The sequence below is a fragment of the Miscanthus floridulus genome, chromosome 8 (assembly GCF_019320115.1).
Source record: "Miscanthus floridulus cultivar M001 chromosome 8, ASM1932011v1, whole genome shotgun sequence".
Classification (NCBI taxonomy): Eukaryota; Viridiplantae; Streptophyta; class Magnoliopsida; order Poales; family Poaceae; genus Miscanthus; species Miscanthus floridulus.
The window spans coordinates 26,356,202-26,370,409 of NC_089587.1; the positions used below are offsets into that span (position 1 = coordinate 26,356,202).

General features: G+C 42.3%; 1 protein-coding gene across 1 annotated transcript; it reads right to left on the reverse strand.

The window, feature by feature from the left end:
* Positions 1–9,301: 9,301 nt before the first annotated feature.
* On the reverse strand, positions 9,302–11,174 carry LOC136471393 (protein CYTOKININ-RESPONSIVE GATA TRANSCRIPTION FACTOR 1-like). Its single transcript, XM_066469116.1, has 3 exons — positions 10,934–11,174; positions 10,387–10,791; positions 9,302–10,221 (listed from the first exon to the last, which is right to left on the reverse strand). Exons 1-3 carry the CDS (start codon positions 11,150–11,152, stop codon positions 9,748–9,750), a joined length of 1,098 nt encoding a protein of 365 aa, XP_066325213.1. The 5' UTR covers positions 11,153–11,174; the 3' UTR covers positions 9,302–9,747.
* Between the last annotated feature and the right edge of the window lie 3,034 nt (positions 11,175–14,208).

The following is a 14,208-nucleotide window of genomic DNA, read 5'->3' on the forward strand; positions in this document are numbered from 1 at the left end:
CTTACAATGAGACTACTACACATGTGATAGGTTTGAAAAATTGATACCATTTGAAAAAGTGTTAGTCTCAAAGCATCCAACTTGTAGATTAAGCTCCCCCTAAATTTGTGCACACAAGTGTTGAATACTTGTAAAATTTGTGCACATTGATCTAAGTATCAAAATACCACTTGAAAGATGATATTTGGGAGATATTATCTACAATTTGGACTTTGGCACATATTAGATAAATAATTATAAAACAAGCTATGTGCCGTGCTTCTAAACAATTTTAAACCATGTAGGTTTGCTCCAAGGGTTGATAATGAAACTGAGCAAGCCAACCATATGATATACCTATTGAATGCATGACAAAAGATTTAAGCATATAAATGCAAACATAGGCATGAAAGATAACTAGATGCTTTAAGAGTATATCAATTGAAAAACAAAACCAATTGAAATGAATACTTATTGAAAGTAATGACATCTAGTTACCTATCATGGGAAGGGGAATTTGGGTCCATAGAATTCACTAACCCACTTGGCAATGACTTTGTCCATCATGATGCACCCCATGAAATGCACCCAAACTTTGCCAAGTCTCCAAATTCCCGAAATCCGACGGACTTCTCACTTCCCTTTCGGGATCCAAACCTTCTTGGTGCTCTTCATGTTTGAAATGATTTCCTTTGGCACCCAAAAGCGTTTGACCCCATTGTTGGCTTGCTTGTTCACCATGATGGCCACCACCTTGTCATTTTTCTTCTTCTTCAAGAGATAAGGTGTGGAGGCCTTCTTGTCCACCTTATTGGTGTAGGTGTTGGAGAGCTTGCTTGTTTGCTTTTTCTCCTTCTTCTTTGCTCCTCTCCCATTCTTCACCTTGCACTCATAGGACTTGTGACCTTCCTTGTGGCACACGTAACAAACCACGATTTGTCCTTCATCAAGCTTCTTCACTCCCTTGACGGTGTTATCTTGATGAAGTTGGGTTTGCTTCGCCTTGCCTTTCACTTGAGTCAAGTCCTTGGTGAGGCGAGCTACTTCTTGCTTGAGCTGCTCATTCTCTTTTGCAACCTCTTGTGTGCATGTATCTACAACAACTTTCTCAACACAAACTTGGTTGCATGAAGGTGAGTCTAAACATAAATTATTGCAAGAAGTAGAGGCATCCTTTTTAGATATGTTAAAGATAGAACTTTTCTTTTTAGATGCCTTGGTGGGGGTTGTGCTAATGGCTTCAAAATTAGCAACTTTATTAGTTAGCTCATCACAATGTTTGCACATGGTTTCCATTTTAGCAAGCAAACTATTATATGCTTCTTGTGAGCTAACTAACTTTTCTTTTAATTTTTCATTTTTTTTTCAAGTTGCTCATCATTGATTGTGCATGCATTTGTTGTTGCACTAGCCTCAAGTTTCTCAATTTTAGTAGATAGTTCAACATTGAGATTAGCAAAGTTCTCATATTGTTCAAGCAAGGTTTTGTATGCTTTTTGTGAACTATCTAGCTTTTCTTTTAAACTTTTGAGCTTCTTTTGTTGACTAATGCAAGCTTTAGCATAATTAAGATTTTCTTGCACAATTTCATGATAAGAAGGCATATCATCATCACTATCACTCTTGCTAGAGGAAGAGCTTTTGTTACCTCGTGCCATAAGGCACACACGAAAAGAGCTTGATGATGAATGCTTGTGGCCTCGCCTCTTGTGATGGGGTTCTTCTTCACTTGAAGAATCATCCCATGATCTTATTGATGTGAGGGCTTGGTTCTTACATGACTTCTTCTTTGTCTTGGGTGTGGGCTTGTTTGGACATATTTTCACAAAGTGCCCCAATTCGCCGCATCCATAGCATCCTCTCTTTCTTTGCTCATTTCTTTGATTTGAGAAAATGAAATCTTGAATTTGGATGGGCACACCCTTGACATTGAGCCTTTGGATCATCTTCTCCACCTTGTTGATCACTTTGATTGATTCTTCATCAAGATCAGAGGTGGAGGAGGAAGATTGATCGTCACTTGAATCTTCATCATCATCATCATCATCCTCATCTTCTTCTTCATCTTCACTTGAGGAACTTGAGCTTGAGCTTGTCTCAACTTGCTTGCCCTTCATCTTCTTTTTCTCGCTACAAGCGAGAGCTTTGCCTTTGCTTGATGAAGAAGCTTCTTTTTGACCCATCTTACGTGACATTTCAAATGCCACTAACTTGCCAATGACTATGTCTAGGGTCATGTTGCTCAAGTCCTCCATGTTGTGAAGGATGGTGATGATGCTTGCATATTTCTTTTGTGGTAGCATGGAGATGATCTTCCTCACGATGTCCGCATCATCTAGCTTTAATAATCCTATAGAATGGAGCTCATTGATAATTAGATTCAAATGAGAATACATATCATGAACAAGCTCATCATCATTCATAGTAAAGGAATCATAGTTTTGCTTTGCTAGACAATGTTTTTGCACACGGACATTGCTTGTGCCGTCATGGAGCTCTTGGAGTTTTAACCAAACTTCACGTGCTGTATTTAAAGTGAATACTTGTTTAAAAACATCCATACTAAGTGATTCAAACAAGCAATTTTTAGCTCTAGCATTGAAGTGCATTTCTTTTTCATCACTCTTTGTGGGTTTTTCGGGATTCTTGATGGGTTTCATCCCATCACGAGTGACTCTCCATACACCCAAATCAACTGCCTCAAGGTGGCAAGCCATTCTAGCTTTATAGTATGGGAAGTTAGTGCCGTCAAAGTGCGGAGGCCTAGCGGTATCCATCCCAACCACTCTAAATAGCGTCGGCTCAACGGCGGTTAAGCCAAAAGTCCAAATTGAGCCAACCGGCTCTGATACCAATTGAAGTGACCGTGACGCCTAAGAGGGGGGTGAATTAGGCAACTTAAAAATTCTAACTCTAAACTATGGCCTCTTTTTCTAACCCTAGCAAAACCTATGCAATAGATAAACTATCTATATGTGCAACTATGGTTTTGCTAGTGTGTTGCTATCTCTACCGCAAACGTAGTAAAATAATCAATGTAAATGCGGAAGCTCAAGAGCAAGGTAGAGATATGCAAACTCCCGTCGACGACTTCGGTATTTTTACCGAGGTATCGAGAAGCGCGCAAGCTTCCTCCTAGTCCTCGTTGGAGCCCCTCACAAGGAATCCCTTGCAAGGGCCAAGCTCCCGGTCGGGTAACTCCGTGGATAGCCTCGGGCCTTCCCCACACGCAAGTGGGTCTCCGACGTGCCTTCCGGCAAGCCTCTCCCGGATGCTCCCCGCTGTCTTCACTATCAAGCTTCCAGCCAAAACACCGCGGGCCTTGTTCCCTCCGATACACGGTGGCGGCCACACCACAAACGCGGTTGGTGTGATCTCACAAGACTTCAAGCCCCTCCGATGTACAACAATGGTGCTCGCAAGCACCGAGTGGTAAGAGGTATGCAAACCTCACTAAACACTAGGCCAAAACCTAGAGCAAGCGCATAAGCGGTGGTCTAATCCACCTAAGCACTTCGCAAAGCACCTATGCTAATCACCTGATGAATCACTAAGCACTATACAAGTGGAGATCACTAAAATAGTGTATCAACACCCTTGGTATGTTTTCTCAGCTCCACACTACTCAAATGATCGGTTGGAGGTTGTATTTATAAGCTCCATTGAGAAAGTAGCCGTTGGGGTCGAACTCCCGCGAAACTGCTACTGACCGGACGCTGAATCGTCCTGACCGAACGCGTCCGGTCGTCCCGACCATTGAGCCGGCAATATACTGATCGGACGCTGGCCAGCGTCCGGTCGCCTGCCACCGGACGCGTCCGGTCATAGATTTGCCGCTCTAGAACCTCTCTGTACTCGATCGGACGCTGCTTTCCTGCGTCCGGTCGGTTTCGCCGCCCGTGTCCGGTCGCCCCGACTGTAGAGCCATCGGTCCAGCGTCTGGTTGTTCCGACTATAGAGCCACCGGTCCAGCGTCCGGTTGTCCCGACTGCCGAGCCACCGGTCCAGCGTCCGGTCGTCCCGACTGCTGAGCCACCAGCGTCCGGTCCAGCGTCCGGTCGCCTCTGCGAGCTCGTTTCTTCGCGATCTTGCGTACGGCTTGGTTCCAATCTTCATGTTTGGACTTTGCTTGATCTCTTGGGTCTTCTCTTGTGCTCCTAAGGTCTTGCTTTAGGTGTTGATCATCGGATCATCACGTCGCCTTCGTCCAAGTTACGTCTTGCACCCTATTGAACTACAAAACAAACACTTACAAATTCATTAGTCCAATTTGGTTGTATTGGTCATCAAACACCAAAATCCAAAGTAAATGGGTCAAGGGTCCATTTTCCTTACACATATTATATGTACATAAAATAACGTACAATATATATATATATATATATATATATATATATATATATATATATATATATATATGTATATATATATATGTATATATATATATGCATGTAATATATACGTTAGTTTCATACTTTAGTTTGTACAAAATGTTCGACCATTATAAACGTGTAGAATACATATATTATTAGCAGCGTAGAATGCGTATTCGGAAACCTATTCGAAAACTAAAACGAATCATCAATTGAAAATAGAAATAAAAAAAGAAAACATTTAGTCCCGGTTGGTAATACCAACCGGGACTAAAGGGCTGGCCCAGGCCGGGAGGCCTCTTTAGTCTCGGTTGGTATTGACCTTTAGTCTCGGGTGCGAAACCGGGACTAAAGGAGGGGCCCTTTAGTCTCGGATTCGTGCTCCCGGTTCCAAAACCGGGACTGAAGGGGGTTGAGAACCGTGAGTACAGTCTGTTTCTCTACTAGTGGACATGGGTGCTCGTATTTTCAAGAATTTATTATAGGATTTAACGGCATTGTGCTTTCAATGATAGGCGACGTTCCCGTCGACAACGAGACGCCTATGGTGACTTTATCAATCTCGAGATGTGCCGGCACAGTCTTTTGGAGGTGTCCATAGGGGTAAGGTTTGCGTACGCTTGTTCATAGGGGTGAGTGTGCGTACGTGTTGAGCGTCTGCGTCTGTATTTGTGTAATTCGCAAAAAAAATCAAGTAGTGATACACCTTGATGACCCAAGTTTAGCAGCAAAGCCTTCACACTAACGAAACTCCTAGAGAACATCTATTTCAATCGAGCCAATTTCTCCTCTATCGACAAACCTCATGTTAGCACAATGGTTGATTGGATACAAATTCAATATGCTCCCAACATACGATGGCCAGTCAGACCCAAGATAATTCTTAATGAGCTTTGAAGTCGCTGGTTATATCTGGAGGGGACGAAGCCACATTGACGAAGTCACTAGTGATGGCAGTTAAAGGACCAACTCAACAATTGTATTCATCACTACACCCACGATCAATTCAGTCTTGGGACCAACTCAAAGCAAATCTCCTAGTAGATTTCCAGGGGTTCCAGCCCACGGGCCTTACAATCACAGACCTCTTCAGCTGCAAGCAACACTTAAAAGAGCCCTTAACGAAGATTCATTCAAATCAAAGCTCAAGTATCAAATGTCCCAAATGACATTGTTATCATAACAACAATTAAGGGGTTTCCCGTGGATCATCAGTTTTGAAATGGAGTCGCCATTAGTTTCGTATCCCTATCTGTGGTCGTGGGGCCGGGGGTGGGGGGGTTAAAGTTCTCTCTCTAGGAATATTTTTGTCCGGGTCGGATTAACCATATGTATGGTTACCAGGACACCACAGGTCACAAGCAGTGTGCATCTGTGCATGGCTGAAGAAAACGCCAGATTTTGTCTAGCAATCGATCGATACAGTCACCATGCATATGGTCAGCTTTCTACCCTGATTTCTGACCGGTGTTAACTTTTACTCCTTGTAGTGTACATACACATGAGGCGTCGTTTCATGCATCTCCCTGGTCGAGTCCGGGGCTTGTCAGGATTCGGTAATACTACAGTAAAAGAGCAGCTGCAAATGCATGCATGCTCTCTTCATGGAAGATGCGCGCAATAGGATTTGCCACGCACATGAAACAACATGCATGAAAGATGACAAACTAGTATAGTACCTAATCATGCGTACCACTTACACGTAATGTTTGTCTAGCTAGTTAAGGAGAATTCGAGTCACGAGGTGCTGTTAGGACGGCCGCCACACATAATATTTCTAGAGACATTCACAAAGAGACGGTTTTCCCAACCGCCTTTAACCAAGAGTCTTTAATTAGAAATTTATTTCTTAAACAACCGTCACCCCTGAAATTGATTCCTAGAGATAGTTATTCTGAGAAATCAGAATGATAAAATGGCCCTAAAAATAGCAAAAATAAAAAATACAAGATAATAAAATCTATGGTACCAAATAAATACATTATAAAAATATATTTTATGATGTGTCTTGTTATACTAATTTGGTGTGTCCTAAATATTAATGCTATTTTCTAAAAAGTTGGTTAAATTTAAAATAGTTTGACCGAGGACAATTTCTAGAGGTTGATTTAATTTGGGGTACGTGGATGGGATATCATGCATGCACACCCACCTTTTTTATATATAGCACCCGTTTTTAACACCAAATAAACGATGGTTGCTAAGGTACAACCATTATTACCTCATAGGAGGTAAGATCTCAAACAAAGCTTAGCCCTTGATTTTTGAAGTGCATACAATAATTAAGTAATTATTAATTAATTAAAATATTTAGAAAACAGATAATATAAAAGGCAGCAAACCAAAAAATGTATACAAGATATTTGCTATTCAAGAACAGCTTGTTTCTTGCCATAAACCGGTGCCCGTGTACAGCATGCAACAACGCATATACGGGGATTAATGTCAAAAGCTAATGATTGATAGTAGAATTTTCCGTTACCAACATACATTTGCAAAGTACTAAGTCATAAAAATACTAATGTTGGGATTATGAAAATAAATAAATAAATCATTCAAATACCAATACGTTTAGAAAAGAGGGAATAGTGTGCATTTTTCGTTGGGGATTCCCTGGAATAAAACGTCGCATCTTCCTTCAATTCTTTGTGCGGGATATCCAATCAATTAGAATTTAGGTTAAAGAGGGTCTTTATCCTCGTCGTAACCTTTATATGGAAATCCAGGGCCAGGGGGTCATTCCCTTGACTCGTACTGATGAGAAGTTTTTTACTCCACGAGAAATTGAACAAGACCGATGTTGCCATTACCAACACTTCACGTTATAATTTTTTTTTAAAGATCCGGCTGCCCGGCGTATATTAATAAGCAAGAAACAGAGTTTCAACATGCTTACGCGAGAGGCGCCATCCCATGTGGCAGACCGACACATGAGATGTTTAGGAGATTACGCTAATTACTCCCAAAGTTTGGAGCAATCCTGAGGTAGCTAAGTACCCTACCGCCCCAGCGCACTCGTCCTTGATCCTTGTAAACACAGCTTGCTCAGCACTCCTATTTCCGTTGAACACTCTGGTGTTTCTTTCCTTCTAGATGTGCCAAGTAGTCAGTATTGCCAGAGAGTGTGCCGCCTTCGTTCCATCGTTAGTCATTGCCATAAACCACTCTTCCATGTTGTGGTGGTCTGCCCAGCTGGAAGGTTGAAGGTTTGTACAGTTGCTCCATGTTGCCACCAGGGTCCATACTCTTCTCGCGTAGGGGCATTCTATGAAGAGGTGGACCGCAGTTTCTAGGTTCCTTTCACAAAGCGCGCAGAAGTAGTTATTTTTCCATCCCCTTAATTGGAGTCTGGCTGTTGTCCAAACCCGATCTTGTAGGAGTAGCCATATGAAGAATTTGCAACGTGGCGTAGCCCACACCTTCCAAATGAGGTTTGGAAAATTGGAGATCACCTGGCCACTGAACTGAACTTCATATGCCAACTTTGCAGTATACTCTCCTGAGCTGTCGAGAGTCCAGACGATCTGATCCTCCTGCCCGTTTGTAGGGTCCGGGTGTAGTGACGTTATAATTTAAATAAATAACTAAAATGCACCTCTACTTTTGTCACATTTGTAGAAAAAATACAGCTCATGTTTAGATACAACTAATCTTGACATAAATTACATATGCACATAGATCAATTAATTAAAAAAAAGATCACATGTCACGTTAGGAATCAACCATACATACTTAAAAAGAAAAGAAAAAACGAACCATACAAACGCAGGCCTCATGCTGTTGCATGCACGTTAGATCCAATTGATAGATATTTTACCTAAAATTTTGCTTACTTTCCTGTTTTTCAAAATAATAAAATATATTTATTCTATTACCTCCCAAATCGACAGTCCACAGTTACTTGAGGGTACCATAGCAAAACCCACAAACGATTGTCGTAGAATCTGCAACATGTGGGAAGGGAACGTGTGGACGGAAATGGATAGAGAACGAAGTGTTCATACACTCTGGTGTTCATATTCGAAGGGGGAGGTAAACGTGGCCGCCGGTCGCTCAAGTGCTGGACAGGCGCTGTCGTCGTCCGTGAAGGCTGCTGCATCTGGTTGAATCAAACACTAGCAGACTAGCTAGATTTTTTTGTTGCCTTGCCTTGTAGGATCGGAGTACTTAGCTTCACTGGGTAGCTAGTGCTCTTTAGTTACCCACAAATGATAAATGATAGATTAAGGAGAGAGCTCTTTAGTAAGTACTCCCTCTGTTCCAAATTATAATTAAGTCGCTTTAATTTTTTTGGTACATCTATTTTGCTATGCATCTAGATTCTAGATAAATAATATGTGTAGATACATAGCAAAATGGATAAACAAAAAAAGTCTATGCGACTTATAATTTAGAACGGAGGGAGTATATGATTGCATACTTACTTAAGATGAACATTGTTATTTAGCTATTAAATGATAAATGATTGATAGAGCTCTTTAGTTACCTGATCCTAGTGTAGTGCAACAAATGAAACCTAATTAAGGTGATGTTTGTTGCAAATTAAGTATACATGATTGCATGAGGGGCTTTTTCCTTTTTCTTTGGCATTGAACCACATACTGTGTGAATGTATATAGCGTAGTTAGTATAGCACTATATATAAACTGTAGCAGTAATAGTAAGTTGTTGCACTGGACAATCGTTTCCAAACATCAAGACATGCACTGGTTGTCCCACATTCCCATATAGTAGCTGACATGCATGATAAAAGGGAATGTTTGTCACGAAAAGTGAGGGTAGGTCTGTGGGATACCTGGCAGCAAGTAGCTAGACCCTATTCCAACCTCAGCCAAGTAGCAGCTGACATACACATATGTAACAGCGAGAAAAATGCATGCCAAAACCACAGACACGACAACCAATCAACAGCTAGTATCATATAGAAGGTTTCAGTGTTGTTTCTCCTCGATCAATATCCTCAACATTTTTATTAGCTCCGAATGATTCAGTACATATATATATAACTACTAATACAAATTAATTAAGGAACAAATAAAGTTACATAGCATATAGTGGCTTGAATATATAATTAGCCACGCGCAACAACTGGATAAAGGGTGAAATTAAAAGGCTCACTCTATCTTATAGCAAATTAAATCCTGGCCGGTACTAATACTTACTGGCTAGCGAGAGTTTTTCGCCTATTATTCTTCCTTGGACATGTGATCACTCTATCTCTCCTGGCGATCATCTCCTTCCTCTTCCTCAACGACACAAAATCAAAACAAGAAAACGCAAGCGATATGAATGAAGATATGATAGAGGTAGCTATAGGGTACTTAGGGCATAATAATCAGGTTGCACTCATGCATGCATCTCGGTGGCTACTAGTGATCGATTTCTCAGCAGCTAGCTAGCTAGAAGCCATGGCTAGCTGCGGACGAGCGAGCCCACAGGACAGGGTCATGAGCAGCATGGCGGCGTCAGTGATCTCGTCAGCCGGGAAGGCATGAAACGACGACATCGCCTGGGGAGGAGTGGCGCCGATCTTGCTCTGAAGACTCGTCGCGGCATGGCCATTAACCTGCTTGTCACTGGAGACGTGATGATCCACCTGATCCTTGGTCGGAGCAGCGGTTTCTGGCGTCGTCGTCGTCGTCGCTTCAGTGGCTGCACCACCAGCAGCGTGATCGACAACTACCATCTTGCACCGCTTCTTGAACGGCAGCGACGACCGGTCGACGTCCGACCTCTTCTCCTTCTTGGCCGGCTTCGGCTGCTGGGTGGCCGCTTGTGGAGCGCCTCCGTCGCTGGCAGCAGCTGCCGCGGCGGCCGCCATCGCCCGCCTCGCCTTCCTTTGCCTTATGCCACATGCGTTGCAAAGAGACTGCACCATGCAAAGGGCACAACACAACACACATTAACAAGAGGAAAATAAACACGCTAGCTCATGAATGTGGTACTAGGTTGCAAAAATGTAACAACTTGTGCTGAGAACCTCAAACGAGCACAGATCAGGGCTTTTTATTTCCCAATTGCATTGGTAATTCACCTTGGGGCCACAAGGACCACTCCTCCACAAGGGGGTCTTTGTGGTGTTGCAGTCGGAGCACACTCTAACGACACCCATAGCCTGCTGCTGATGCTGCAGTAGCTGGCTGTCATCTTGGTGCGCTTGTGGTCTTCTCCTTGGCTTTCTTGCTGCCCCACCACCGCCCTCGGGATACTCGCTCGTTGCCTTCCTCCGCGTGATCTTCATCTTTGCTGCTGGCGGTGACGACGACACTGTCCAGCCGCCGCTGCGCAATCCTTCGATGTGCTTATTATTCTCTATATCATATGGATCATATGCAGATCGCTGGATCATGTCACCATCGATGCTTTGGATAGTCTGCCGGAACGGCGATGGCCTAGTAGGGAAGACTTCTGATCGGTTCATCATCATCCGATCGGTGAACTGACAGAATAAAAATGACAACGAACAAATTAAATATATTATTATGCATGCTAAGATATAAATTTATAGTAGCTTTCCTTGTATGCTACACACATATGCATCTATATATACTCTATAGCAAAGTTGTGATCCGGCCCCTAACCTGTTGAGTAGATTCAGACAAAACATGCTGCCTCAAGTGCTGATCTCCATAGCTGCTTTGCCCTTGGAGCTGATCCACAGGGCTGGTGATCATGAACGGGAACAAGATGGGAGGGTCCTTTCGGACATGGAAGGGCGCCGGAAAGAGTCTCTGATCCTGCTCTCCCTCCATCTCCATTAGAGGGAGAGTAGACAGTTGGCTCATGTAGATGGTAGACATGTACGAGCTAGGGGGGGGGGGGGGGGGGGGGGGTGTGGAGAAGAGAGCTAGAGAGACAGATCTATAGTCTATAGCTAGAAAAGAACTAGCTAGATAGCAAAGCACTGCGGCCGGGAAGATGAAAGAGATCAGGGATGATAGATGCATGCCGCATATAATAAGCTGCAGGGAGATGGAGAGGAGATCATGTGCAGTTGGAGGGGCAATTTACAAGGGCCCAGGGTGATCATGGCCTGTCCTTTTTATAAACAGACGCAGGATGGAGGAGCAAGGGCTGCTATCAGTCTCTCTCTAGCTAGGGCCCTAGAGGGGGATTTAGAGAGGTGTCATGTGTGATCCCTTTCCGTGTGTGTGTGTGTGTGTGTGTGTGTGTGTGTGAGAGAGAGAGAGAGAGAGAGAGAGAGAGAGTGGCCACAGGCAGCACACCAGCACAGGAAAGGGATCGATGAGGAACCAAAGGGAAACAGTTGAACAAACACATCGCACACTGTGGGTGCAAAACATTCATTCCAGATCGAGCACACAACTATAACATCTGATGCAACTCCACCATGTGGCCCCACCAAGCTAGTACAGATGTCGTGCAATGATTATTTTACAAAATCCTTTCCATGCATGGAATTGAGAAGAACGGTGTTGCACTGTATTATATTACATATTTGATTATTATGATCATGTTGCACTTGCACCATCTATGAATATTGTTGCACTTACACGATGAGTGTTAGCAAATTGCATCCAGATATAATTCAGATTTGAACCAGATGCATGTTTCCCTTGGGATAAAATAGTTAGTTAAGTAATACCTTTGGACTTTGGAGTAGAATTCCTATATAATGCCAAATGGCTTTGCGTTCAAAATAATGCCAAATGACTCTCCAAATAGAAGTAGGTAAGGGTTCAAGTCACCAAAACGACGAACATATATATATCCCATAGTGCCTTAATTGAATAGGTATATATATATATATATATATATATATATATATATATATATATATATATATATATATATATATATATATATATATATATATATATATATATATATAGACACACTACCCTGTAGGTGGCTACAAAATAACTTATTCTGTAGCCACTTTAAGTTACGATAATTACTATGCTAATTATGTTAATTTACGAGATTATAGTAACTCCTTACTAAATGGTTTACTATAACATTATGTTAAATATCCCCATGTGTTATAGTAACCCAACTATCGTAAATATGTATTGACATTATCGTAAATTAGTATATAAAATTATCGTAAATGGAGGTGGCTACAGAATAACTTATTTTGTAGCTGGCTACTGAATATACTCTCCCTATATATATATATATATATATATATATATATATATATATATATATATATATATATATATATATATATATATATACACACACACACACACACGGTAAGACTATTCTGCAGCTGGCCACAGAATAATTTATTCTATAGCCACCTTGTTTTACGATAATGTTTGTACCAATTTACGATAATGACAATACACATTTACGATACATGGTTTACTATCATTCAAGATGATACCATAATGTTATAATAAATCACTTATGAGAGAGTTACCATAATCTCGTAAATTAGTATAGTAATTATCGTAACTCAGGAACCGCCCCTAGAAATAGGAGAGAGTATTAATAGGACGGCGCACGGTAGTGATGTCGTCTGGGCGCTGTCTTCTTCCACCGACGACGCCGTCAGGCTGCCCGCGCGCCTAGGGTTTCCGCCGCCGCCACCGCCACCGGTCCCGCGCCCGCACCCGCCCACACCAGCCCCCGGCGCTCGGCGTCCCGCACCCGGCCCCCAGCGCCCACCCCCGCAGCCGCCACCCCCAACTCACCTCCCCCAACTACTCCTTGACGGCTGCTCACCTCGCCGCCGGAGTCGACGGAGGCCTGAAGCGAGCGCTCGAGTCGGATCTGCGACCTCATCCGCGCAAGGGCGCGCCAGGCAGGAGACGTCAAGATCGACGACGAACTGGGTTCGTCTCGGATGGCACGAGCAAGGATGATCTAGTGAGGTACGGATCGGCGGTGAAGAGGCCTGGTCCACGGCTAAACACAAAGGTAAGCTTCGTGCGATGTTCCTTTTGTCAAGAAACTGTTTATTGGCTTAACCGATTTTTTTGGCATATATTCATATGGTTAAACATTGAGGCTCTGTTTGGATGCAAAGTATCTTGTAGTGTTGGACAAATATCATAGTTTTGCAAAATACATTGGTTTTTTAAAGCTGTTGGCTGCAACAAACCTTCTAGAACTCCAATCAGGACCTTTCTTTTTTTCTTCTAAACCACTGTATTTACTTTTGGATCTTACAACAGCCTAGACTTATACAACAAAATAGTTTATTTGTCAAGAACTTGAATGTTGGTTATTTTTCCCACCTAATTGGGCTTTACAGTTGTGTCGATCTAATTGGATTTGTGCAGTATTTTCCATGTATATGTTGGCACCCTGTATATTTAGTTTGCCTGGACCATTGTGGATTTCATATTGTCCATCTCACCAATTCAGAAATGTAGTTAAATGCTTGAAGAAGTTAGGAATTTTTTAATTATGATGAATTAATGGTTAGTAGTTTCTTATATAGGGCAATACTTATCAGTCCTACATTAGTCCTTCCAAAAGCAGCTTAAAATTCTTCCTATGCTTAAAAGTCTTTGAAGGCTTCATCCATGCTATCTCATTTATATAGGAATAGGATATATTGCAAAGTTGACCTGTAGTTCTTGATCTTTTAGTTGGCTGAAATGATATGGCTCCTTATAAATTGATGTGGGATTATCACATGTCAGCACAGGTTGTTCTTAATCTTCTAAGTTTGCTTGGTGGAAATGCTGCTCTAGTTTGCTAAAGATATATTTCAATAGAACAAATATTACATATCTGACTAGCTGAATTGAAACCTTCTTAACTGCAGAGTTCTCAATTCATGTACTTAATCCACTGTACTTGCTCCCAAGCTTTGTTTGCTGCTTTGTGCCTTTTCTTACCATTCCTCTACTGCAGAGCTCCTGAGTAGACGATAAAT